Source organism: Microchirus variegatus (assembly GCF_963457635.1).
Source record: "Microchirus variegatus genome assembly, chromosome: 10".
In the NCBI taxonomy this organism is placed as follows: Eukaryota; Metazoa; Chordata; class Actinopteri; order Pleuronectiformes; family Soleidae; genus Microchirus; species Microchirus variegatus.
Window position 1 is genome coordinate 16,082,662 of NC_139811.1, and position 27,206 is coordinate 16,109,867.

The 27,206-nt window shown below is 40.4% G+C and overlaps 1 protein-coding gene across 1 annotated transcript in view; it reads right to left on the bottom strand.

The window, feature by feature from the left end:
- Nucleotides 1-5,677: 5,677 nt before the first annotated feature.
- Nucleotides 5,678-27,206, bottom strand: part of LOC310932499 (E3 ubiquitin-protein ligase rnf213-alpha-like) — a 30,262-nt gene continuing 8,733 nt past the window's right edge. Inside the window, exons 15-68 of the mRNA XM_083895824.1 lie at nt 26,996-27,151; nt 26,785-26,883; nt 26,571-26,693; nt 26,214-26,400; nt 25,906-26,079; nt 25,622-25,774; nt 24,916-25,538; nt 24,523-24,682; nt 24,213-24,430; nt 23,841-23,978; nt 23,568-23,732; nt 22,148-23,432; nt 21,865-22,040; nt 21,609-21,764; nt 17,906-21,517; nt 17,691-17,815; nt 17,452-17,568; nt 17,242-17,363; nt 17,027-17,149; nt 16,891-16,952; nt 16,502-16,655; nt 16,163-16,304; nt 15,872-16,063; nt 15,636-15,766; nt 15,395-15,552; nt 15,089-15,295; nt 14,787-14,974; nt 14,544-14,655; nt 14,314-14,414; nt 14,046-14,228; nt 13,804-13,970; nt 13,616-13,718; nt 13,420-13,534; nt 13,122-13,329; nt 12,823-13,019; nt 12,600-12,722; nt 12,392-12,502; nt 11,719-11,961; nt 11,561-11,636; nt 11,029-11,063; nt 10,834-10,934; nt 10,588-10,744; nt 10,283-10,457; nt 9,568-9,662; nt 9,096-9,347; nt 8,799-8,931; nt 8,351-8,434; nt 8,067-8,247; nt 7,682-7,883; nt 7,516-7,593; nt 7,202-7,399; nt 6,914-7,003; nt 6,609-6,787; nt 5,678-5,878 (exon numbers count right to left, since the gene is read on the bottom strand). Of these exons, the coding sequence (XP_083751950.1) occupies nt 5,722-5,878; nt 6,609-6,787; nt 6,914-7,003; nt 7,202-7,399; nt 7,516-7,593; nt 7,682-7,883; nt 8,067-8,247; nt 8,351-8,434; nt 8,799-8,931; nt 9,096-9,347; nt 9,568-9,662; nt 10,283-10,457; nt 10,588-10,744; nt 10,834-10,934; nt 11,029-11,063; nt 11,561-11,636; nt 11,719-11,961; nt 12,392-12,502; nt 12,600-12,722; nt 12,823-13,019; nt 13,122-13,329; nt 13,420-13,534; nt 13,616-13,718; nt 13,804-13,970; nt 14,046-14,228; nt 14,314-14,414; nt 14,544-14,655; nt 14,787-14,974; nt 15,089-15,295; nt 15,395-15,552; nt 15,636-15,766; nt 15,872-16,063; nt 16,163-16,304; nt 16,502-16,655; nt 16,891-16,952; nt 17,027-17,149; nt 17,242-17,363; nt 17,452-17,568; nt 17,691-17,815; nt 17,906-21,517; nt 21,609-21,764; nt 21,865-22,040; nt 22,148-23,432; nt 23,568-23,732; nt 23,841-23,978; nt 24,213-24,430; nt 24,523-24,682; nt 24,916-25,538; nt 25,622-25,774; nt 25,906-26,079; nt 26,214-26,400; nt 26,571-26,693; nt 26,785-26,883; nt 26,996-27,151 (13,002 nt within the window). The 3' untranslated portion in view covers nt 5,678-5,721. The remainder of the gene's footprint in view (nt 5,879-6,608; nt 6,788-6,913; nt 7,004-7,201; nt 7,400-7,515; nt 7,594-7,681; nt 7,884-8,066; nt 8,248-8,350; nt 8,435-8,798; nt 8,932-9,095; nt 9,348-9,567; nt 9,663-10,282; nt 10,458-10,587; nt 10,745-10,833; nt 10,935-11,028; nt 11,064-11,560; nt 11,637-11,718; nt 11,962-12,391; nt 12,503-12,599; nt 12,723-12,822; nt 13,020-13,121; nt 13,330-13,419; nt 13,535-13,615; nt 13,719-13,803; nt 13,971-14,045; nt 14,229-14,313; nt 14,415-14,543; nt 14,656-14,786; nt 14,975-15,088; nt 15,296-15,394; nt 15,553-15,635; nt 15,767-15,871; nt 16,064-16,162; nt 16,305-16,501; nt 16,656-16,890; nt 16,953-17,026; nt 17,150-17,241; nt 17,364-17,451; nt 17,569-17,690; nt 17,816-17,905; nt 21,518-21,608; nt 21,765-21,864; nt 22,041-22,147; nt 23,433-23,567; nt 23,733-23,840; nt 23,979-24,212; nt 24,431-24,522; nt 24,683-24,915; nt 25,539-25,621; nt 25,775-25,905; nt 26,080-26,213; nt 26,401-26,570; nt 26,694-26,784; nt 26,884-26,995; nt 27,152-27,206) is intronic.

The window sequence follows — 27,206 nt, forward strand, 5'->3', positions numbered from 1 at the left end:
CACTCTGATTTGTCTCCTGCCACTGTACTCCACCGAAGAATCCTGTGGAATTATAATTGATGATAAATATTATCAAGTGCAATCGGAGAAGGGTCCTGTGTATTTGTGCTGGGGCCAAGAAGAGAGGCAGAGAAACTCTACACCGACTTGAGCCTGGACCACAGGAGAATTTAGATGGAGGCAGAGGAACCATCTCCCATCATGGGCCACAACAGGCATCAGTGAAGTTATAATGTGACATCATTGCTATAACTATGTTGATCCCGGAGTACAGAAAGTCTGCAAAATAAGGAAGCAGTCTTTGTGATAAATATACTTTCACCCATGACAGTCCTGTTCCTCAGGTTCTTGTAAATTTCAACATCTCTTCCGTCTCTCATCACCAGGTGGAGAAAAGCAACCTCTAATCCAGGTTTTCTAATCTTGTACAGGATACCTGTCAGCACCCCCATACACCGTGGAAGGGCTTTACTGGCTTGTTACAACACTGGCACCAGTCGTTATCGCTCTAATCCTTTAGCATCCACGGTAAACAAAGCGTCTTGGACGGTCATTATCTATTCACTGCCAAAGGCTGTCAGGCTACAAAGCACAGCACGTCGAAGAAAGTGAATGGAGAAGAAGAAGTGGAATTTCAAGCAAAAGCAAATGGGGGGGAAAGAGGAAGCAGAGAGAACAGTATTAAATTATATTATACAATACTGTTTGGTGTTTGTTTCTCTCTTTGAAATGATAGTTTTCCATTGGGGAAAAAAAGAACAAAACCTAAGGCATTTTTCAGCCTCGATGCAAACTGCAAAATTCTCTGTTGTTCCAAAACGTCCGAACTTGTCAAATAATGACATTTCTAGTCTGACAAAGTTCAGTCAATCTTTCACAATAACAATTTAGGGATATTTGTGACTAAAACCTCAAAGTATAAAGATGACAAGTACAAAAACAGCAATCTATCGTGTTGCAAAAGGCAAAAAAGAGAGTCATAACAAAATTAGACCCTGAGTTTAACTTCAAAAGGAAGGTAAGCTCAAAGCCCTACCTGTAATCCTTTCCTCTGTGTGTGGAAAAGAAGAAACAGCAGAGTTAATGGTGCTAAGAATAGAATTTGTGAATCTTCATGATTAAAACAAGATTTCTGATTGTTTTCGCTTCTTAAACGTGAATATTTTCTTCGCTTCTTTGCTCCACATAACAAAGAAATCATTAAAACTGAATAATTTTGGTTTGTGGACAAAACAAGACATTCAATCCACCCAATCATAATTTCCAGGTTTGACAAACACTGACGCTTTTTTAAAAAACATTTTCTGACATGTTATGAATCAAACAAATCATTGAGAGTTTAGTGTTATATGATGTTGACCTCTTGATTTTCAATGTCCTGCATCCGCTATCCTCCTCTTTTAAAGTATTCAATTATTATTCCGGTTTGTATGTCAACAAAAATATGACTGATTGAAATTCTGTTTCGTACAAAATACCCACAGAATAAAGTATAATGACACAATGTTACAGTCTTAATACCAGTGTGTCAGTCCAGCCTCCACTGAATACAGATGAGACGTATTGCTCCTGGCAGGAGGGCTCATCAGCAGCAGCTCCAGTCCTGGAAATAATCTTTACACAACATGAATAGAATATACAAGGCTTCCACTACATCCTATAGGAAAAACTAAATGAAAACATGGTAGAAAATATGACCACAAGAGAAGAAAGACATTAAAGCACAGTAGAAACCCTTTCTGTTCCACTATTTGCCTCCCAGACTTAGGTCAGTGTCCCATTTTTTTCCCCTTCAAACTAAATGCACAGATGAATAAGTCTGGTTTTTGTCCTCTGTCCCTCACTCTATGAAGTGCCTTTTTCCCCCAAAACAAAAGTCAGCGAGAGCAAAAGGAGCTCCTTACAATGTGAAGGTAACTCACAACCTGAAACACAACCCTATCTCGTCTTTTCTTCCTATTATTTGGGAAATGCTCGACATATTTCTGGGGCTTCTCAAACACACCTCTCACCTTACCATAACAGTCTAATTCAATATGTGGTATTATTGTTCCAAAAACCCAAAGGTAGAGTCGTCTGCCTTTAGCAGACACTTTGGTATTGAAATTCAAGCCGTAGTAATTCATCTGGGTGAACTTTAAGCTTCTCTGCCAAAGGAACGTTTTGAAACGGGGACATCGTAAAAGTCCATCATTTCAAATTTATAACAACTGAAATTGTTTGCAGTAGAAATTCACAGCAAACATAAAAAGGCCAGTTCAGAAAAACCACATGCTTCCAATCCAATGTTTGCATGCACATCTCTAAACAGTGTTGGTGGGAAACGCGCACAGCAAAAATGTCACTCTGGAATCTTGAAACGCTATACGCCTCTCTCTTAATCCCATGTGGTATGTTCCCACTTAACTGGTAATTGTATTTTCTCTTCATGTATTTAATAGAACAACACGGCAGCAGAGCTCTTAATTTCTTCCTTGTGCCTGGAGGACGAGCCCAAGTGTCGAGTGCAAGGAGAAAGTGCACACAATTAGTTAATACAATTCACCCTGGTCACGGCGTTGCACGGCGGGCTGGGCAACCTGAGAGCGGGGACACGGGTCTCTGCTCTCACCCCACACTGACCTACATACATTTCAGATGACGTAGTAATTAAAATACACTAATTTGATAATAACGCAATAACAGCAGCGCCCTGGAGGGCTAATTTAAAGAAAACATTTTCTCAGACCGCCAGTGAAGCATCTGTAATGCCCCATAGAAAATACAGTAGCCTGTTGATGTGCTTTCTGGGGGTCTCGGGGGGGCTTTTCAGAGAACTGATTTCATGCCGCAATCATCAGAATCTTAGCTCCCTTTTTGGGTTAAAGCGCCTGGCTGGCGACGGCGCCTGTGAGTGATATTGGATCCCTGAGGTGTAAAGTTGATGAATATCTGAGGCTGTTTTGCGAAGGGTTAAATCTGAAGCTCCTCCACAGATCAAGGCGCAGTGACAACGTAAAGAGGCCAAAAAAATTCATATTATTTTTAGCTGAACTGCAAAGTTCAAAGGGCGACTCTCAAAGGTAAATAGATACACAGGAGCCGCTCAAGACAAACACCAAGGGAAGAGAAGCGATTTAGATTGCTGACCGAAATTTGACCTTGTTGAATTTTTAAATATTTTGATATCAACCTCTCTGTAACAGTTTTTAAATTGGGTTTGGACTTGTCCCATGGTTCTCAAACTGTGGTACGTGTACCACCAGTGGTACGTGAGCTCCCTCTGGTGGCACTTAGAGGAGAATCAGAAATATGGTTCCACTGTATAGGGATCAGAGTGGAGCTGAGGAATTTTATTAAACTCAGTTTTCACTAAATCCGTTTCTGAAGCATATTTGAGGAAGAGGATGATGAGAATGTAAATGATCTTAGTGGGAAATGGCCTATTTTAACGTAGGCGGTATGGCGTTACTTTGACAGCTCAATATTTTCTCAGGTGGTACTTGGTGTAAAAATAAAAAACTTTGAGAAGCACTGGATTAGTCCAATAGGTAATTAAGCCGATATTTTTATGCCTGTGTTATTGTTGCGTTTCCTACTTCATCTGCCATGTTTCGAAGAATAAAAATAATTCCACTCTCATATCATCGTGAACTACAGATAATGCAGCTCCCGAAATGCACATATATAAGATTGACTGAACCTTTTTGGCTTTGAGTTTGGTGAGTGGGAACACTCAACAATTCAAACATGCACAATCATGCCCAGCATGTTCACGATGAGTAATGCTGAACAGGCGGTGTTAAAAATACCTAAAAGTCTTCATTGTTTGCCATGGCGACACCACGTCCTACAAAGGTTACAGAGCATTGCTTTAAAGTCCCGAGTAATAGTTCATTAATGACTCACACAGAGAGAAATTCACATGATGATAAAACGGCTCATGGACAATCATGCTGATCTGTAGAGGAACTACATACTTCTGTTATTTATCAAAGCTGAAGGTTCTGAAGACTCCTCTATAACAGTGTAACTCTCCATCATTAACACGCTGAGCTGATCCTGACCAACTGTCCATCAAACACGAAAAAAATCATTAAGTGTGAGCCACAGTAATTTTATCCTCATCAAGGAACAAAGACAAAAACAAAACAAAAAACATTAGAGGAAATAATTTGGCCTCTTTGTCTCCTCTTCTTTTGTTCCACTGGCATGGTGAAATAAGAAGTGGGGAAAAAAAGTGATTGAACTTGCTCAGTGAGGCTTGTGCTACAGGACCGAGTTGCGCAAATAATGCCTCATGACCCATTAGTGTGTGTCTATTGACCACGTGTACAGTACTCCCACATTTGGGTTTTGCTAATGAGCAGGGAGGAAAATCCCAGATCACCCAGCACAGCAGCATAATCACCTTAGTCTGGTGGTGGAATGTGGTCATAGACGGCTTTAGTTTCCAGCCTGGTATCTTGAATACAAACAGGGAATCAATCTATTGAAACAGGACTGATTATTGATTAGACTAATCGTTCTGTAAAACTTTGTGACATCTCTTATGGATGTCATTTATTCCGCCTGCAGATTCCCAGAGGGTGGTCACTGGCTCGGTTTACTTACAAAGGCACACGCTTCCACTCGTCATTGTTATACTTAACACTGCTTTGGTATAGAGGAAATCGAATTATGGTGCCATCCAGCAGCAGTCTTGTCCTTATCATTTCCATCGGGCTGATCAGAAACACATTGAGCTCCCACCAAAAGAGGGTCAGAAAGTCAGGCAGCCATTTCCTGAGCACTCCATCATGGACAACTTCTATTGGCTCTCGGTGACGTAACATGTAAATATAGGGCAGAATTTACTTGAAACACTCAACACAGTTGAGAATCACTAGTGAATAGCTTCACAACTGTGCAGACATGATGGGAATTATACGTGAAACTAACCAGCTTGTGCCATGTTTTTAAAAAAACATTTTTTTTTTTAATTATGATGAAAAAATATATACCTGAATCCTATTTAATAATTTCACTGTCATATTCCAATATGATACAGTGGAATTATGGAATATTTACAACAAAGCAAAATGTATGTGTAAATCTCTACTGCTATACCAAAGTTAGTAATACACAATAGTTAGTCAGGATTATTAATATTTAATAAACAAGCACATCAGATTCAAACTTGTTTTATTGTAGCTGTATCTATTTCTGAACCTTGTTTAACATATGCTGATAATTAACGAAGAACCAAAAAAAAATACATCTGAGGATACAAATGGCATAACATGAAAACATAACAATTGAACAACACTGATGTAAAAGACAGTGGAATGATAATGGGTTAAGTTTACAATAAAGTGATTTAGATCAGTTTGACCCTGAGTAGAAGTCTGTTTTTTTTTTTTTTTTCTACATCTTAAAGACAAATTCACAATTATGTAAAGTGCTAGGAAAAAAGACTTTTCCACCTTAAAGACTCTCTTGATGAAATAAATTGAAAAATAAAATCATAAAAAACAAGATAATCCAAAAGAAACAAGAATACAACTCACTTATCACATATTCTGCTGCACCATTAAGATTAATATCAGTGCACAGAGAAAGGCACATCTCTGCGTAAATGTGCATAAAACACTGATTATATTACGCATTCACACCACATCAGGTTTGTAAACATTATCTGAGGGATGATTGATGATATCAAATAAAGAAGGGGGTGGGGGGGGAAGGAAAGTCACCTGGACTTCACTGCCTCTGTCCGCAATCCTGCTTGAAGGCAATAATGAACTTCCAGGCTTCGACATAACGGGACAGGCAGATCTCATCTGGGAAGAGCTCCTCCACATCAGGGGGGACGTCCAGGTCTTTGCGCTCCATGTAAGACCCCAGCGTGATTTTTAAGCTGTAACAGGCATAAGCATACACAGTAAAGATAAAGTGTGTAATATTTAAGAAGGTTCAATGACAGACAATTGAGTATACTACCCATTCAAAGCTGCAGTCACTATAAAATAAAATGTCAATTGAAAAGCCAAGGGCTTTGCTTTACGGAGGCAACCATCTTAATTCCAGAGCAGCCCAAGATGTCATGGATTGTGCATTTTGAAGTGGAGGCTTAATTCACAAATGGCCATGTAAAATTAATGTGTAAACCAAAGACTTTAACAGAGGCAGAGAGAGAGAGAGAAACAGTGGGAGTTGAGAAAGGGCATTTACATCCTTTCCCAACATGTTCCCCAACATGCTTGCAAAGAGAGAGGTGAGCTAAGGAGTCCTCAGTTCGTTGCACTCTACAGTCTCAGCATTAGATGTCACTTATTCTTACACACTGGGAATTAGATCAATTAAGCTATGCTTGGACAGCATAAACAGCACTGGTACCGACAACAAGAGGCAAATATGAGGTAAGAGAAGCCAATTTTAATTTCTGTTGTCAAAAAACATTCATTTATATCTAAATGTAACACACTACAGCTTAAAATGTTCCTATAAAAAGTACATTTTGAAAAGAAACATCAACATGTTAGACCTGATGATCATTTTTAGGCTTTGTCTTAAATAATTGAGTTTATAGATTTATATAAGGGTCAATACATTGTAAATTAATTATAATAGATAACGTTTTGTTTTACCCCCAGTCAGGATTGAAGGTATCAGGCGCATTGGACTTTTTAAGGACCAGGACCAGGAACTCGTGCATCTCCAGCAGGAAAGCGTCAGCGCTGTTCTTTGAAAAGAAACCAGTCAGGAGCCTTTGTTCATCCTCGCCCAGAGGCTGTTTGTATTTCTCTGACACTCCTACAAACGGGTCCTACAGCCATGCAAGAAGTAGACGAATAAGTCATAAGTCAGTTAAATTGGATTACATTTCTCTACTTCAGCTACTATAAATAATAAAATCTGTATCTGTAATGGGCAGCAGTGTGTGATGCATTACCCTCTTGAGCCGCAGCATATTTTCTGATTTGAGTGATGACAGCAGTTGCCACAGTGCCACACAATGCTTTAGACAGCACATGCTCAGAGCCTGGAAGAGAAACAATACCTTTTTAATCCTAAATCCAATTAAAAAAAATATATATACAGCATAACAATGTGGATCTTAGAGAAAAGTTTTTGCAAAAAATGTGAACAGAGTAACAACTGTCCAGGCTAGATATACTGTGGAAGTGAAAAGATAACAACAACATTAGAAGATTAGAAAAAGTTAGTATGAAAGGACGACCTTGAGAACGTGCGGCGCCATCTGGTTCCCCATTTGCAGAACCTCCTCCAGGTAGCAGGATAGCTGCATGTGGGGCTCTCCCCCGGTCATGGCAAGAAAACCAAGGGCTACTTCCAGTGTGGACAAAGCCTCACACACCTCGCTGTACGAGTGCAACTCACCGGCCACGGTGAAGAGGGTGAGAGTCTGAAGAGGCTCCTGTAAGCGCACAGACACATGACATACACACTCATTAAGGGTTTACCTACAGACACATCTTTTACACATGATACGTGACTGGCAGCAACAGTGGTATCCTGTATGTCCAAACGTACTTGCTTCACTTTTGTTTTTACATCTCGCAGCATAATCTCATAGTTGCGGTCTTGTCTGTTCACAAGCGTTGGAATACCCTGTGGTAAAAGAAAGCGAGACAGAGACAATGTGGAAAACAGTGGTGACACAGATTTTTGTCGGTAAAGCCGTGGTACATCGCCTCACATTGAGAGTGATGAGTGGTTTCCCCAGCAGGAAACGGGACACAATCTGCTGCTGGATCTTGGGCAGGTCATACTCGTGAATCGTCTCTTGACCTCTCTCAATGCTGTACTGAGTATTGGAGAGAACCAGGGAGATCAGGTCCCTCTCCAGCTCGTACCGAATCACGTGCAGCCCACTCAGATCTGCAGGGCTCACTTTGTAGCTAGGGGAGGAATAAACATATTTATTAGCAGCACAGCTGCAAACATAAAATGTATTTCTATCTGTGAAATGGTTAAAAAGGTTATATTAATATTCTTTAAGGAAAGCAATGGGAAAGAGGTATTGGGGAGCTGCATTCTCACAGTGAAACAAATTAGGAAAAATGTGACGTGAGCACCCCCACCTGGTCTCCTCTCCAGTGTGCTTATCCACACAGTACACCAGGTCATTGTGCAAGGCGATGAGGTAGCTCACTAGTGCTGTAGAGCACAGACCTGGGCCTTGTCGCCGCGGCAACAGCACCTTAAAATCACTGTTGATGTCCAGGTCCTTCTCGCTCAACTCTGGCGGGATCTTAATCTCACCTGAAAAACAACAGTTTATTTAATCCAAGTTTCAGTTCATCACAAAGTCGGGCAGACCAGTGTTGGTTTCCTAAAATGTATTTGTGTTGATGTTTGTGTTTACCCTTGGTTGCCAAGGACACTCTGAGCTGATTCCAGGTTGCCAGGAAGATTCTGATGTATTTTTCATACCAGGTTTTCAGCATAACTGCACGTCAAGAAAAAGTAAAATATGTTATATGTTATTATTATATATATAGACATACAAAACTCTCCACACATGAACTGCACTGGCTCAACAGGTGGTAAAATAATATTAAAAGGTTGTTTACATGAGAAGATTCCAAGTGTATTAGAGGTTGGTTCTCAATCATTTTCTTATTGCAAGTTAAAACAGCTCATTACTTGGCAGGCAGGTCTTTAAACTGCATGGTGCCAACTATTGTACTATGACAGTTCCAAGAAAGAGCTAATTAGAAGTTCCACATAACTTTCTCTTGGTTAAATTAGTCATAAAGTAAAAAAAAAAAAAAAACTGAGAGCCACTGGTGTAGACCTGTTTGTTTCATTACCTGCTTTCTGACTGTGGAGGAATTCAGCAATGGTCCCAAAGGAAAGCTCAGTGATGTTCTGAAACTTCTTGACCAGATCCCTTTGCAGTGCGAGGATGTCGGGAAGGTGCTTCACCTGTCGAAGCTCTGCTTCCTGAGTAAAATCAAGAAAAACAACAAGGATAATCGCTAGAAATTGTACTGCATTACATTTTACCCCTAAAAAAAAGTTCCAAATAATGTTAACTTTTTTTGTTAGGCAATATATTGTTGGTGCTTCCTCTATAAAACAGCAACTTTAGAACATCATGGACTTACTTTATGCAGAAATCTCCAGAGCACAGGCAGTGTGTCTTTGCCGTCGTTCTGCTCTACAACATGAGAGAGGGTGAGCAGAGAAACTTTCTCCCTGCAGTTCCACACAGCAGAACCATGGATCAGAGACTTTTGAGGAAGTGAGGCCAAGAAGAGACTCGGATTGCCAAACACGAGTTTCATGATTGGATTGGCAGAGATGCGCGAGTCAGACCGGATGAATGTGTTCACTTCCTTTAGCCTTCTATCCAAGTGCTGAGGAGACGGCAGAAAAAAATAACATTTAATTGAAAAAAATCCACACAGTAATAATAATAATAATAATAATGCATTATATTTCAAGGCGCCTTTCAAGACACTCGAGGTCGCCGTACAACAACAAAGTAAAAATAACAAAAAAAAGTACACCAAAAAAATAATGTGTATGCTTTTAAATCCCCTTCTGAACAAATTTAAAAAAGAGAATGATTTCTACCTTCAGTTGAGGTATGATGATGGTATTGCTCACTTCCACCTCCCATCCATTTCTAGCCTCTTTTGTAGAGAGCTGATTGTTATAAGGAACAGGCCCTAAAATGAAATGAACAGTGGAAAGAAATACAGTAAATCTAGCATAGAACACACCTTTTAATGTCTTACTATAGGATGTTACCAGTGTAGCTACACTACCATATTCACTTTGTTAATTTGCAAAGCTAGAAATATTATTGGAAAGGTCAATTTTGCTCTAGATATCCTACATTTAGCAAACTGAATGACTTTAAAAATAATCATCCATCAATTGCCAAAATGATCATGGTCAGATGCAACTTTACAGCAGGAACAACATAGAATACACCAGGGGTCACCAACGTGGTGCCCGCGGGCACCTGGTAGCCCGCAGGCAGCCAATACGGTGCCCGCGGGCTCACTTCACTTCACCTCACTTGCATGTATCCGTATGATCGCTCAGTAAAATATCTTTGATATTGTTTATAAAAACTGGTAATCGTTAGGAGTAAGCACTGGAATTAATGTGTATGCAGTTGAATGCATAATATTAATCATTTAAATGGTAAACAAACAAAAAAATATTATATGGTAGCCCTCCATATTATTTTTTACCCTTAAGGTAGCTCTCTGTCTCAAAAAGGTTGGTGACCCCTGGAATACACAATTCAGATTCATGTTCATTTTAAGTTGTTCTTTACATGTTTGTTGCTGATGAGGCTCCAGTAGGCTGCTGATGAGTAGGTGAATCGTGCTGACTGTGTCGTCTGTCCCTTTGCCCAGAGCCCTGATTGCCAGTTTTATGTCTTCTTGCAAGTGAGTTAGTAGAAAAGCTCCTGGGTCAGCTACAGGAGGCTTGATGATGGCAGCAATAGACTGGAAAAGCAAACAAATCAGATGACAGGTCACACTTCTCCCTCTTTAATGCCAAAAATCAGTCGTGCAATATCACTGCAGGGGAACATTATACTAATTGAAGTTATGGTCATTATTTTATCCGGGCTACCTGTGGTTGGATGCAGGCACCTAACAGCATGGCCATGTGAGTGAGCATGCGCACAATGTTGAAAGGAAAGGGGGAAATACTCTTTGTGTCCAGCATATCTGGTCTGCCCCTACGACTTGGGTCCCCAAGGATGTGACCTGTCTGGGTACGGTCACCTCTGCCAAAAGAAGAAATAAACACAAACAACAATAAAATATGCAATATCTAACCATATTCTTTATTCATTCATTTTATTTATTTTCTTACCGCGCTTGGGCAACATGAAATCCAGGCACGGGAATGTGGTTTGTTCCTCCAATCTCAACTCCACAGTCCAAACAATGACTTGTTTGCATGGGCTGGCCACACTAAAAAAGGGAGCAAGACAAATTATTAAGAATATGAAAATAATACTACAGTAGAAGACTCACAAACGTCTAAGTTGGCCTGTACACAACATACCTCTCCAATGGTGCAGGGGTGACCATTTGGGCAATCTATGAAAGAGTAAATCAAAAATGCAATCATTAATCAATGATTTTTAAGGGGCCACATGTGGCTCTCTTCAGCCCCTCTGCAGTTTAATGTCTACGTTAAATGTGATATTAAAAAAACCACGACAAACTTGTGTTATGGCAGATATGGCAAACCATTCCCAACAGTTACATTAAGTAAAGTGTCTTTGGAGTCTTTGGATTAGCATACTTTATGTTTTCGCCTTTTCGTTTTAGCAAGAACTACATACAATACATTGTTTTATTTGTTTCAAGGTGGGTTACTTTTTATTACATTTATATTGCAAAAACAATGAAAGGACAAGGTCGACATCAATTCTGTGTTCTATGTCAAAGTTGTTTTTTCCCCCACTTTATAAGAGGTTGGGTATGAAGAGCAGTGAAATGTCAATAGTTTTCTTTTTGTAGTCCTTAAATTTCAAAAATCCAACAAACAATAGCAACACATACACAGTATCATTCTGTTGTTTATAACTTACAGTACCACTGCAATGGTCCCAACGCTTGTTGAGCCACTGCTAACATGTCCTCAGGCATGGTGGGCAAGAAGGCAGTCTGTAAGAAATAGCACGGACACTCGGTTCACTTTAAAGAAGGAAAAGTTGGCAATACTGAGAGCAGCTTACATTATACATACCTGCATGTTAACAGGTGTCTGAGCAAGTTGCTGTAGGGGGCCTAAGACCCCTTGGGTTCCACAGAGCAAGACAGCAGTCAGGTGAACAGTTAAGTCCCACAACAGACGCTGTGCACCAGAAGCCCCAGGACGAACAGACAACAGCCCAAGTTGGTTGGTCAACAGAGCCAAAGCAAAGGGCTTCACCCCTGCGCTGCCAAGGAATTTGGAGGTCTCAACGTAGGCCATCAAGGCTTCTAATAGCTGTGGTGAGAAGGATATAATTCAACTGTCAGTTTCTGTATCTTAAACAAAGCATGCACGCTCAGTAGCAATGGTTCGCATTTAACAACAGTAATAAGAAGAACAGGTTATGTAAAAATCAATTTGAGTTGCATTTGTCTGTGTTGAAGTACCCAAGCCCCGACTTCCAGGACTTGTAAATACCTGGACTTGCTCAACCCCTGACTGCACAGGGACTCGGAATTTTTAATTGATACTGATTGAATAAATTTAAATAAATAAAACTTGGCATGGTGCACATAATGCACACTGATGCGCAGTATGTGGTAGTTGACTGTGTGGTTGATTTCGTATTTAACTAATCTCCGTAAGTGTTGTTAAAGGAAATAAACTAATTGAAATAATTAGCCCCCCTCAGGAAAATCAAATGCATCTCAGTGTACAAACCTACCTCAGGCTTCGGAAGGAATGCAACATTGGCTTCTTTGTAGAGAGTAGTGAATTCTCTGTACAGCGCCAACAGGAGATAAACAGTTTTCCTCTGTGGTAAACATCTGCAGCTCTGTATAAGCAACATATCCACATAAGCATGCAATACAAATGCCGATTTCTTTTTGTTATATGAAGGTGAACTGCAAAAAAGAAATATGTAAATTTACCTCACAAGCCTCATCCAGTCCGTCCATTTTGCCTTCCATCATTGCCTTTGCAACAGCATTTCTGATAGCTTTGTATTCTTCTCCACATACAAGATACTGGTCTATTGCAGTGGCTTCTTCACTCTGAGTGAAATTGAACCACAATAGTTAATTACTGCTAACATTGCATTTAGAAAATAACCTCAATTTCAATAGACAACTAACACTGTGCTGAGATACAAACTTTTTGCCGGGCTTCTTCAGGGAAGAGCCAGTCCATTTGATCAGCTTTGAGGAGTTTCAAGACAAACTCCACTCCGTGTTGGCTGCCGATCTTACGGATCAAGTAAACACGATACCAGTCGTTTCCACTGTGCTTGCACAAGTTCACCACACTGGTCAGGAAGGCTGTGGTTCCACTTTGATCACCTTTTCTTGACTCTAGTTTAAGATTAAAATGAATGGAGCATAAGATTTAAACACAATAACAATAACATCATTCATATGACTTGACGCGTGACAAGTTTATACAAAATTACACACCAGTGGATCTCAGATTTTTCATGATAAGGTTAGCAGCCATATCCAGGTCCATACGCACTCTGGCCACCTGCTGCAGATATTCCACAGTGGCTGTTCCAACAGAATGAGCATGTGACTGCAGGTAGTCGGTCAGAAAAACGCTTTCTTTTTGCAGACACACGTTCTGGTCTGCAATGGACCTGAACTGCAACCTCTCAAACATGGAATCCTAAAAAGAATCAAAATGGTACAAGGTAAATTTGCCCAGTGAAAACAAGTTGCACTAAAATACAGGTGAGACTTTTGAATCACTGTGTACCTCCAGGCAGTTAATGTACAAGCAGTAGAGTTCAGTTTTGTCTGTCCCCTCCAATATTTGGCTCTGCTCAATCACCATTAGATGCTGCTGCAGGTAACATTTGACCTCATCAAAGCTACAAAAAGAAGACAACTCATTAAAAAACAAACCAAGAAAATGTTAAACCTGTGCCAAATGTTCATCCACATCAACCCACCTGTATTTTAGCAGGAGTTTAAGCACTACTGATCGAACCACTGGATTTTTATCCACAGAGTCATCAAAAGGAGAGAGCACCTTTGTGAGAACTTGTTGATTAACTGTCAAAAAAGAAAAAGAATGGTATTTAGAACTTTGCAGATACATGCTTGAGTGAATAATACACCTCCTACACCCACTACCTACCATTGAGAATGGGAACTGTGTTTGCCTCCACCATGAGAAAGCTCAGCAAAATGTGAATGACTTCCGAAGAGGGAGGAGCGTTGTCCCTGAAGCACACAGTAGACACCAGGTCTATGAAGAAGGTGTTGCACTGCTTCCGGAATTGGGCATGCTGGTTGATGAGAAGCCTGTCAACAAAGCAATAATATGAGTATTTGTACATGTGTGAAACGATCTTTAACTGTCTTCATGCAATTACCAACCTCATGGCATCTGAAGAAACCATGGGGAAGTCATCCTCAACTGGTTGCATGCAAAGAGGACAGTACATTTGACCTGGGACCAACCACTGCTTGATACAGGCAACACAATAGATGTGATCACATGGAAGGCAGAGTGGATCTTTTGGGTCTCCCATACACACTGGGCAGATTTTATGACCAAACCTAGATAAAACATAAAGAATAAATAAAAACACAGCCCCACGAAAGAGACTGATAAAATACATTAGAAAGAAAACTGAATTTCTACCTGAAGATGTGTTCAACAGCTTCATCTTTGCAGTTTTTCAGCAATCGAATAACTGCCTCAAAAGACTGCTGAGTTTTGAGGTCTGAACTTTCCTCCAGAATCTTTAGAGGAGAGCAGAAACAAAAGACTTATTTATGGATGGAAGAATCATTTATGTCATTGTGAATACAGTTTTATGGAAATCCATGAACCTATTCGCAAGACAATTCAGATAAATACAAGGAACCAACCTGGCCAAGTCTTTTTGTATGCTCCAAAACTAGAGGTGTAAGCTTATTCTCATCGATGTCAAACATGTGCTCAACAAACAGAGACAGAGAAAATATCCGATTCCATCTAGCTCTGAGAAAAAGAAACATGAAACAAATGACAAACAAATTCAACACAGGTCCTTGTTTCAAAAATGTATTTCAAACCTCAGCCTGTGTGTATACAATAATTAGATCTGGAAAATCTAGGAAAAATGTACTTACTGGACTCTACATGCAATGGCCTTGCTTCTTTCTCCATAGTGTCTTATGGTGTCCTCTGAGCAGATCAACTCAATGGGGACCTGCAGTTTTTTGACCTGCCTGAGCCAGGCTTGCCTTTGGGCATCTGTGTCTAGGACTCGAGGTTCAAGGTACTCCACGCACGCAAAAGCAGCAAACACATCGAGAATCTTGGAGACAAGAAGAAAATTACATTTACACAGTACATTTAACTTAAATCAACTTAAAAAAAAAAGTCCTGCCAAAATTAAAATAAAAATAAAGGGAAAAAGGAGTTGACTCACCAGTTCAGCCCCTTCTTTGGCGTGAGGATTCTTCAAGAGATCATGGGTCACCTGGGGCTCAATGCAGATCATTCTTGAAAGGTTTTGCAGCCGGTTTTTAAACTCACGATAAGCAACATGGATCCAGGGAAGAGAGATCACTGTTTCGGTGTCACTGAGCTTCACTTGCAGCTCATTGACACAACAATGTAAGGCATCGCACAGGAGCTAAAAAAAACAGACATTGTGCATCAATATAGACATGTACAATACTAAAAGGCAAATGTTTCATAACAAAAAGTACATGAAAATTACAAAAAAAACAACCTGCAGATCTTCCTGACAAGTCACATTCATCGTCATGGAGATGAAATCCTGAAGGTAGCGTTGAAAAAACTCTGTTTGGATCTTAGAGTCTGCTTTGGCAATGTACCGTCCAAGTGGTGTTTTCCAAAACAACTCGACAAACTCTTTTTGAGTGCGGCCTAGCAGATAAATACATTTTATTTCAGAGTTAAAAAAAAATATATTGACTGTAGAGTGCACCTCATAACACTCCATTACTTACCTTCATGCTGAAGCAAATGAACCGAGAATTCCTCAAGATAGTCCTTGATCCTCCAACTGAATGGCATGCTGCAGCTCAAGTTCTTGTCTTGGCCGATGTAGTTTTGAACAAGGATTGTTCTTGAATCAGAGCTGTGCCAAGAGAAAATAAATTTACATTAGCAAAGCAAACTGTTAAATTAGTAAAAGTAAAAGGTATTTAGTAGCCTTTACAAGCACATTACCACCACCACTTACTTGTTGTCCATTGTTAGGTGGGGAATTTCCAGAAGCTTCTCATTGCCAAAGATATCTAACCACAGCCTCTTAACAGCGTCGCCACAGTTACTATCAAGCAGGATATCCAAGTTTTGGTCACGATCGATCACTGAAATCAGTTGTGCGAAGAAGGGAGTGACTACAGCCTGAATACGCTTCCATAAGGTGTGCCTGTCAAAACCCAAGAAAACAATAATAGCGATGATCAAAAAGGTAGTAATAAAACATATAGGTAAACAATTTTTTGTATTTTGCAGAAAAAGCCGTCACCTGAATGTGCCTCCTTCCTGCAAAGCATCAATGTTTGAGGCCTCTTTAATCACCCAGTTGCTTGTGATGGATGAGAGGTTGTTACCATCATAATTCGCCAGCAATGAGTGAAGATGTCTTTTCACACATTGTAGAAATTCACCTGTCAACACAACGATGAGATGTTGACAAGGATGATGAGAAATATATATATGTGTATATATATATATACTGTATATATATACATATACATACATATACACACATATACACACATATCTATATACATATATACATACACATATACATATACACATATACATATATATATAGTTCCACTAAAAAGGTAATTATTCATACCATTTACTTCGTTACTGTCACTGAGGAGTGTCAGCAGGATCTCAACTCTCTGAGTACTGCGCAGGCCACTTTCTACTTGGTCCCTCAGCATGCCCACTGCACTCTGCACACAGCTCCTCAGCACTGCTGTAGTGTCCAAGACAGTGTCCCAGCCCTGCAGCAGAATGACACACAATTTGAAAACCAGACTCACAAATGGCACCAAAACATGACATAATATAGCATCCTTGGTGGAAGTAATTACATTTCATGGTTTTAAGGTTATTTCACAAAATTGATGCACAAACGGTATGTCCAAAATTTAAAAAGGTAGATTTTTAGTTCAAGGAAAATGTAGTGTGTATCTCACTTATCTCATAATAACAAATGTTTAAAATGTATGCACTCACATTTTCCTCCAACTCCATTTCCTCCAGCCCATTCTCTGTGTCCATATCATTCACCTCCATAGCTGTGCAAATAATATGTGAGGAGTTTAAGGAGGGGGTATTATCATTTACAGTCAATCATTAACAAATCACTTACCATCAGGCTGACTTATCTTTGTTTCAAACATTTGACTGATTGTCATGTTTTGTAAGGCCTTGATGTCAGAAACAATGTCTTTCGACCGTCTGAGGTCGTCAATGTGAACTGATCTCCATGGACCTGTGTGCATCAATGTGTCTCAATTATAATCTATGCTTCAAACAATGTAATAAATTCGTGGAAGAACTGTTTTAATATCACATATACCACACCTCCATGAAAGCCAACATAAGAAGTTCCTCCTTCCATTCTTGGTAGTCTTGTGATGAAGTAGAAGAACACACATCCTGTGCCCTGCTGGGTTATTTTGTTTATTTCATTCATGGAGGAGTACCTAAAAGTTAAAAGCAAAATTAATTTCACTTAAATGTTCAACAGAACAAATTGGTGCATACCCTACACAAAGTAACCATTGGACTTACTTTGCAGATGCAATGAGATTGGCACTGTGAGAGTCTTCATCAAAGTCACACTGAATGATGAGAATCTTGTTTCGGGATCCAATGCTTCTACTTCCCTTTTCAGGAGTAAGGAAGTTCCTACAAGAAAATGGGAGCTTGCTCTTGGAATGGTACTATTGATAATAACAAAATCATTGAAATTGATGGGCCATGATTGCTATGGCATTCAAAGCTATACATTACCCTAAAGGTCAACAAACCTGATCTTCTTCAGGAAGGAGTGCTCTGTGTCAAACTGCTGGAGTGAGAGTAGCTCAATACTTTGAAACATTTGTTCCATTGGTTTCAAGTCAGACGTTGTCAATAGTCTGGAGAATGTTGTCACCTACAGATAAAAATTGAAATTAGCAATATCTTATGAAGACTTAAAAGTGCTGAACTTAAACGGATACTAGATAACAAATTCAAGAGTTACCTCGGTGAAGGAGGAGCAGCTATGGCCTGTCTGCCTTGTCTGATCAAGAATGTAGTCTGCCAAACAGCTGTTATTCTGCTCTTCAAAATACACTCCAGCCAGATGTTCACTCTCTACTTTGGGAAGGCCTGTGCAGTCCAACCGCACCACTGAGTCTGGTGTTGCACATTTGAGCAGTACGAGTTTACCTTCATCCAGTACTCGCCTTTCAGGATCTGAGATTTCCATGCTTTCCTTCTGCTTCTCCATTACTTGAAGAATCACAGTAGCACATGTGTCCGAGTGGTAGCCGATGAAGACATCTGGGGGCTGGTACTTGTATGTAGGAATCATTGCTACATTTTGACTCCTGAGAGACACAAACACGTTCACCCATCTCTCCAACTCTTCCACCATCCTCTTCTGCTCAGCTTTAAGGACAGTGTGGATGTCCAGGTAGTGTTTCTCCAGTCTGTTGATGAGAGGTATTGGGAACTGTTTGTACACAGTCTCTCTTTCCTCAATGACAATTAAGCGGAAGTCTTTGTGCACCCTGCATTTCACACGGTGGGTTCCCAGTCCAAGGTCAACATATTTCTGTCCTCCCAAGCAGACATAGTATTGGTTGAGAGCATCATACAGACTTTCGTAGAGGTTCTGCAAATTTAGAAGCACAACTGTTTGACCTGTCTCCATACAGATCTTCACTCGATTGATGTTGCGGCAGATTTGGGTATATTCCTGATCTTTTGGGAAGCTGGATCCAAAGATTATTTCAGGCTGAACACTTTCTGAAAAGAAGGTTTGCTGTAGGATTTGCAGGGCTGCATAGTTTTTTGTTAGCACCAGCAAGTAACGACACTCTTCTTCCTGTCCAACTGAATGCATGTTTTCTCTCACAAACTCAATGGCATTGAGGTTCTCCAGGTTGGGTGAAATCTGGAGTCTTTCGATGAACACGGTGACTGCATCTACTTCATCCTTGCCACTGAAATTTCGCAACACTGCCTTTGCAGTTTCCTCTGCTGTGGGTTTCCGCTGAGAAACCTTGGCCACTGCAAAAATCATCTTGATCAAGCTGTAATAGTCACGTAATCCAAAGAAGCCTTTGCCTTGCTTACGACAGATGTTCAAGTAGGATCTCGCAAAGGGCTGGAAGAAATCCCTGACCTTTTCCAAAACCATTGCATCAGATGAACATATGCCTTTAGCACTTTCGATAAGTTCCTTCTGATCAGGGTCACCACGAGAGACAAAGATCCCTCTGTTCATCTTTGCAGGATCTAAAGCCCAGTTGGAGATACCAATGAAGCCAACCTTTTTGTGTGGTAACGGCTCATCGTCAATGCAGCCCTCTTCGAGTAGTGGGTGAAGCGTTTTCAGAGGCATCTTTGGAGAGTCCTCAGCCAGGCCAATCTCATCAAGAACCACAACTGAAATGTATTCATCCAAATTCTTTCCTTCCTGAAAGCGTCCGCATTGCTTGAATGTATTGATGATGCCTTCTGGTGTCGAGTGGGGGCTGCACTGAAAGGATACCAGATGGATCTGTTTCAGCTTCTTGTAGAGGTCAGAATGAGCAGCTTGGCCCTGCATTGCGTCTGCCACGAGAGTTTTAGACAAGGATTTTGAACTTCCAGGTTTTCCAACTAAGAAAAGGGGGATTCTTAGCTCAATGCAGAGAACCATCATGAAAACATTCTCTTTGAGAGCATTGTTTCTTGCAATAGTATCCCCCATTGGTACACCACTTAAAAGAAGGTCTTGCATGAGTGAAATTTCCTGGAAAACCTTAACTGGGCTGTATGGTGATGGCAGGTGTTTGCTGATTTTCTGTCTGTATTTGTCTTTATCTGTTAGGCAGGCATGATAGCACACTCCAATTGCCATGACTAGCGACCAGGAAACCGGATCTCTGGCTTCATTCGTTTTCTGTTGCCTTTCATTTTTATCAGACATCTGTGCACTCTCAAACTCTTCAAGCTCTGTAAAAAACATGACATGGTTGTCATAGAACCAAACAAATGTCTGCATGCAGCGTTCAACATCTCTCAGGCTGACAAAGCTGCATTCATCCTTTCTTGTCCTCATGAACTTCTGTGAGGCAGAAAGAACATTAGTGATCCACTGGATGTAACTTTGATGGAGTTCTTTATTTTCAACCACTCTTTGCACAATCTGACAGATGTAAATTTTCTCTGTTTGATCATTCAACTGACCAAAGTCCCAAACCAAAGGGATCATGCTTGGCGGCAATGCTTGAACTCTATAGACTAACTGACGGAGAGGGATGGATCCAAGCTTTTCATCCGTTTCTTCAGCTCGAACTCTGTAGCCAAGACCAGCAGATTCTAATCTCTGGATCATCTCATCTGTGTGTTTTCGGTAAGGGTTGCATGCTGCAATAATCTGCAATCCACAGTTTGGGGTCAAACTTTCTCCCTTCACTGTCTTGTCACAGAGGACCTCTTTAATACTGCTGATAGCCTCTGTAGTGTTGGCCTCGTCAAAAAAGAGAACAGAGTCAAACCCATAGTGTAGCTTGTTGAGGGACGCAATGTCTTCTGCTTCTTGGACTTTAGTGTAAATCATCTCTGAAGTTGTCCCTCCATGCACCTTGACCAGCTTCATGTTTTCAGATGCCACTCCACCCCTTCGCAGCTCACAGAGGAATTTGATTAGTCTCGTCTTACCACAGCCTGTTTCACCCATGATAATGACCGGGATGCCACACCTGAATCGCATGTGGATTGCCAGCATCTTCAGTATGTTGTCTGTTGTCAGTTCATACGTTTCATCTGGGTCAAGAGGCCATTGAATACCGAGAACATTGCAGATTCGCTCTATTTTCTCCCCTCTTGGCAGGTCATCAAAGTTAATGTCGAAGGGGACTCGCTGTAATTTCAGGCCTTCATACAATGCCTTAGTCATGACATTATTTTTTATCACCCTTCCAGTGTTAGGCTCAATTGCATCAACAAAGTTTTGTTCATTGAGCTGGAGATGGAAGCCGATGAAAGTCATGGACACATGGTCATCATTGAAAAAAAGGTATGGATGTGGTTCCGTTTCCCATCTCTTTCTAATCAGAAAAGGAGCCAAGTCTTCATCTCTTAGACCAGTTAAGTCCACCTGCAGCCTGCCAGGACTTTGGTCAGAGATACTAAGCGATGGAGTGGCAAAGTCCTTTGCCATTAGAATCATGAAGTCCACCACAAATGTTTTGAATCCAGTTAGCGTGTCTCCAGTGAAAGTGGCATCGCAAAAAACAGATGTCTCACAGTCTTGCAGCTGAAGGTTAAGAAACCATGAAAAATTTCTCAGCTCTGCCCAGGATGGGTCCATGATGCCACAGTACATGAGAAGCATCTGAAGGCATTCTATGTGTGATCCTTCAACCCCGTTGTACGTGAACTCATCAAGATTAATGTGGTTATGAAATCTTGTGAGATACTGAAATGGCCGCTGAAATGCTGCACTCCTGAATTCTTCATCATCCATTAATGGCTCATCAGGTCTCACAGTGGTAGGATCTTCTTGCTTCCTCATCTCTAGCATTAGAACATCTTTAGGTGGTTGACAGAAAATATTTGGGAAAACCTTCATGAATGGGCTGTTTGGCACATTTTGGGCCTATATAGAAAACAGAGATGAAAATACACCTTAATATCAATAACAGTTCAAAATGGGTTGCGTTGATGTCAAAACTCATAAGAACACTTACCTGCCGTGATGTATTTCTGCTTGATTTGACCGATGGTTCTAAACACTCTATGACATACAGCTGCTTGTCATTGCATTTCCACATCCTTCCCTCAGAATCCATTAAGTAGCGGAGGATCAGCATTTTGAAAAGAAACTCATGGAGGCCTTTCTGCACCTTTTCACAAACCAAAAAACAGAAATATTTAACATCTGTTGAGAAATAACCCAATGAAAAGTTTATATTACTTTGACATTAACATAGAATCCATTATTACCGATGATGTGACATCAAAATGGAACACTGTGAGATCTTTGCTCTTGTCCAAAAGAGACTGAAGGACAATATTCTCATCTACTTTAGGTTCAATCAAGCGAATGCATTTCAACATGGATGGTTTTTTGGTTGATTTCTTTAGTTTCGCATACAGCCTCTTGATGTAGAGAGATTTACCTGGAATTTAAATGAAAAAGTTATGACTGGTATTAAGATAGACAGAACACAATGAAAGTCAGTTTAGCAGCAAAAATGGCATAACAGTTTGTAAAATGTATACGCACCGACGCCAGCCCTTTTGGATGAAACAACACCAACACACAGTCTGTCTTTGAATGCAGCTGCAGCACTAGGCTGATATGCCGGAACAGTATAGTGTTTACAGAGGTAACTTTGGATTCTTGCCAGTGGCTCTTGGGGAATCATGTGCAATCTGTACTGGCTGAAGGCTGATGGAAGGTAGGCATTTTCTCTTTCTGAGCTGCAGATGATGACAAGTCTATAATCTTTCCTGCTCTGCATTTTCATTCGCTGAAAAAAGTTTTCAAGTTTAGAGCTCACATCATAAGCCAGCAGATCTCCATACAGTAGAGAGTATATTTTCTGTCCTCTGTAGCCCATGCTGAGACAGCGTCTGAGGAATAGCTCCACCTGTTCATATGGTGTTGAGGAGTTGCAAAGCAGCACTTCATCATAGGTGGGAAGTGTCTCGTCTTTACTTCTCATGTAAATGGAGATGCAAGATGTCAAGACATCATCCTGTGGGCAAATGATGAGGTTGGGACTTCCGGTGACCAATCCTTTAGGCAGCTGCCTTGTTATGAAATTTCCAATGTAATCATCAGAAATGTCTTCTTCACTCTCATCTTCTTCACTCTCAACGTTTCTGTTAGCTAGTATTTCCAGCAGTTGCCCCAAACTCTTCATATCGAGAATGTGTGGGAGAAAGTTCTTCATGTCTTTCATGTAAGTATTCCATACAAGATCAAATTTGTGAATTGCATTTGTTTGTTCCACAAGACTTGGCAGATGTTCCAGTTCGCTGGTGAACTCAGGGTCACCTGGCTCATTTGGCAACACAACAAAAGTCTGAAACTCAATGTCCTCATTTTGCTCGTGCGGTTTTGTGAGGATTTCATACTGGAGTGCATGCCATACTTGCCTCAAGTCTGAGGCTGTGCAATCTTCCTTGATAAATGACAGCATCATTAGGACTTGGTCCTCCACATTGGTCACATTTTGTGGAGTCAGCTTGCTGCATAGGTAAACAATCTGTTCTGCTGTGTAGTAGTTAAGGTAGTAATATTGTGATCGTTGCTTGTCTACAAAATCCATCCAGTAGTCCAGGCATTTCTCCATTTTCCTGCAAAGCTCTGGAAGCTGCTCCTCTAAGCTGCCATCTACAATGACAGTACTGAGAACACTGCCCAGGTTAAAGTCCATCAAAATGCTGGGTACATCGTTGCTGAAACAGCAGTTGATTTGGACTTCCCAGTTTCTGAACAGAGGATTCCCTGCAGCATGGAGTGCTATAAATGCTTCTGCTAGTCTCTGAACACTGGCAAAAACCTGGACAAAAAAGAGAGAAGAAAAAAAACTACAGCTTGATGCAGTCCAAAGTACAAAATATTGTATTAAGTAGTGGTTAGAGTAAAATAGTTTTACTAAATAAAATGACTATTAATCAAATGAATTTCAGTATACCTCTGCAAAATGATCAACGTCATGCTGTCCTTGATCCCCTTTCCCAGACATCAGCATGAGTTTATTCTGCAGCTCCCTCAGGTCTTCCAGAGAATACCAGCGAATGTTTCGACCCTCATCAAGCTCCTCAGGAATTTGCAACTTCACAGCGGTATCAAGACTTAACTAGATTGAAAAAACATAGACACTTGTAGAAGAACATTCCTCTCAGAGCTAACATCTGTGCCGCATGGCCAAAGAAGGGATGCAATTTACACTGGTTTTGTTATTTACCATTTTGACATTTTGTGCACTGATCACATAGACACCCTTGTTGTTGATTGCTGATGCTAACGAGAGAGATGACAGCTCCACTGACCCATGACTGTCCTTCACAGTCCTCAGCCATTCCAAATGTCGAGCACTGTCCCGCTGCAAGAAAAGACAACCGTTTTTAGCGTGATATATCAAGTACCATAAAAATAGACATAACATTTGTGTATTAACTATAACCATAAGAATCCGAGTGGTAACTTTTAAATAAAAAATGTTACTACCTTTTTTGTGTCATCAGTAAATTGCTCGACCTTACACCCATGGCTTATTTTCAGATTATTTACAGTTTTATAGCCTTGCTGTAATTTAAGTACTAGGAAATTCACATACCAGTTTTTTCGGTAGATTGTTATCACTCTCTAAAGCTCTCCAGAGCTTCTGCAGCACCTCTTTGAAGACAGGAAACCCTGAGTCTGGTTTGAGCTCATAAAGCAATGAAGAGTAGCCAAGGACAGCATCATGGAAGCAAGCTACACGATCTACATCCATGTCATTCTCTCCCGCAGAGATGGAAGCCAAGTCAACAAACACTTTTAACTCATTGATATCTGAGGAATAAGTAAAGAAAAACACATTATAAAAAAAGTAATGATTGTTTCCTTTTGTGTTGTGACTGCAATAACACGATAAATAGTCTTACCTTCAAGAGCATCTTTAACCCATTTTACAAAATGTCCTCTGAGTGCGAGCTCATTTAGGCACAATCTGCGGGGCTCAGTGATGTCCACCAGTACCTTCTTTGTCTGCATCAAGTCATTGTCAATACGACTGAGCTGCTCTGTCTGAAAGCCTGCTTGACTCTGAAAGAGGAAAGTCAAAATATTTCTGAATACCTCCGACCCACTCATCACAGTTGTTATTAAAAGAAAGCGCTTATGTGCATTTCTCAACAACATCAGGAAATCTTTCTACACATTACCTGTACCTTAAATAAAATGTAATACGTGGGGAAATACACAAGGTTTCCTGAGGGAGGTTAGTAAAAGTCAGATAGCAGTTATGTTATACACATAGTTCAAACATGGCCACTTACTACTTTCGTTAGGGTCTCGAGAACCCTGAAGTCTCCTTGAAGACAAAGTGTCTCTTTGACCCTCATGATAATTTGGGCTGAAGCCACAGCTAGATGAAGCTCATGATATTGTTCAATCTGTTGAACCCTGTTGTGGATCCACTGTTTGTCAGTTGAATTATCAATTCTGCACATGATTTCCAGGTCCTGTGAAAGCTCTAAGTATTTGCCCTTGTATGCTTCCATGAGCTGGTTGACTTCTTCAAGCCTGATAGTGCCATTCTTCAGACGAGTGTAGATGCCTTTGTAATCTGCATCGCAAGGCACGAAAATTTCATCATGTATCATTTCTGGTGTTGCCATAACGTTCGCTATGTTCTGTTCATTAGGATCATCGTTGTCTTCAAATTCTTCAGTTGCAACGAGTTTGGCTTGTTTCTCCCAACACACTTTGAAAATGTAATTGTCACTGAATGTGAGTAGGGCCTCTGCCATTTGTTTAATACTGTCATCCAGATTGAAGTAGGTGACTACACCGGCCATCTCAGAGGGCAGTTGATCAAATTGATGAACCTCCATGAAATTATTCAGGGGCTCGATTTCCATATTGACCCCTTGTGTCTCTTCAATGCTGGCAACATCAACTGAAATGGAAAGCATGTGTTACATTGGCAGCAATATTGGGATCACACTGAAGTAACATATTCTCCTTAAACAATCACCACACCTGTCATATGTTCCTCAAGTTTGTGGCTCATTGTCAAGAAAACATCCACAAGATCCTTCTCATGATACACCGCTTTCACTTCATCTTCTCTGCACTGCAACAGTCTCCTCATTTTGGGATTATTTTTGTATTGCTCATTCTCAGAGAGGCAACCTGTTAATAAAAAAATAACACAAAATCTAAAACACATTGCAGGATATACACTAAACCAGATGCGGGTTTGCTTTTTTATTAAATGCAGAGCAGATTAGTTTTGTAAAAGTTACCAACAAGTCTGTTTTTACCAATTTTCAGCAGTTCTAAGAAGGCATCTTTTCTCTCCAGAATGATATTGAGCAGGTTGATTTGTAGGTCTCCATGAACCAGTTGATCGGTGATGTCCGTGAAAGATGATACGGCAATGGCAAATCTGTCCCTGGCATCTTGTGAGAGCTGCTCGATCAGCCGTTCTTCTGCACCTGCAATGGCAGGAATTGTAGGTGAGCTTTGTATAAAACATCTAGTGCTGGAGGGGTTTTTTTTCTTGTAAATGTAAGATTATGACAAGTGAACTGTTCTTTTTGGGTTCCCATTTTTAATCTCTTTTTCCTACCATGTAGTTGAAAAATGTTTTTGGCAGCTGTCCAGGAGAGGAGGTGTCTTAGAATGTCTTTTGTATCTTCCACATAGTTTCCTTGGTGGTCCCTTGGCCATGATTTCTGGATGATGGCTGAGATAAGTTTGCCAAATTTCCCGCTAGTTATCTTCATCTTCTCGAAGAGTCTAGACTCTGACTTGGACTGTTAAGACATAAAATAGCACTTTACTGTACATATTTCAAATAAGTGAGGCGAACCTGTTGTTGAAGTGAAGTGAACCAAAAAATCTGTTGTTAAATGTGATATGGAGTGTTATAAATTCTGCCACTTTATGTATGAAAATTTTAACAATGAATGCAATGACTTCATACCTGGCACAAATATGTAACAGCCTCAAGAGCACACTTCTCAATACTAGCAGAAACATGTGGAAGGGAACCACTGAGTTCTTCTATCTTTGAGCAGTAGAATTCGATTTGATCCAAAGCAGATTCCTTGAACCACACAAATGTGAAACACATAAAATATTTTAGCAAAAGCTTAAAAATAAGACACACCAAAATGTGCTTAACTTCCGTTACATACCTGGCGGTACTTGCCCTCAAAGTCCCTTGTGAAATTCTCTCTCCACTCTTTTGTGCAATCTTCATCCTTGAAGTGGATGGCAAGTATGTTGTTCCACATCTGTAGAACATAACAAATTGAAGGGCACCATTTACCACCATTTTCAGTATATAAGAGTGCTAGAAAATTGGTGATTTTACAGAAAATAACAAATAACAACAAAGCTTCTCACTTCAATCTCCCTTGTGGCATCAATGTTGTAGAAGGACGTCATTGGCTTTTTGAGCAATGGGTCCCTGAACGACCGATTAATCCAGTTTCTCATAAAGTTGATTGCCTGAGATATCAAGTGTTTCTCATGTTGCTCTTTGTTCCCTTCTTGAGTCTCCTAGAGGATAATTATTAGTGAGCCTAGGGTATTTCGAAGTAGAAATTGTAATGGT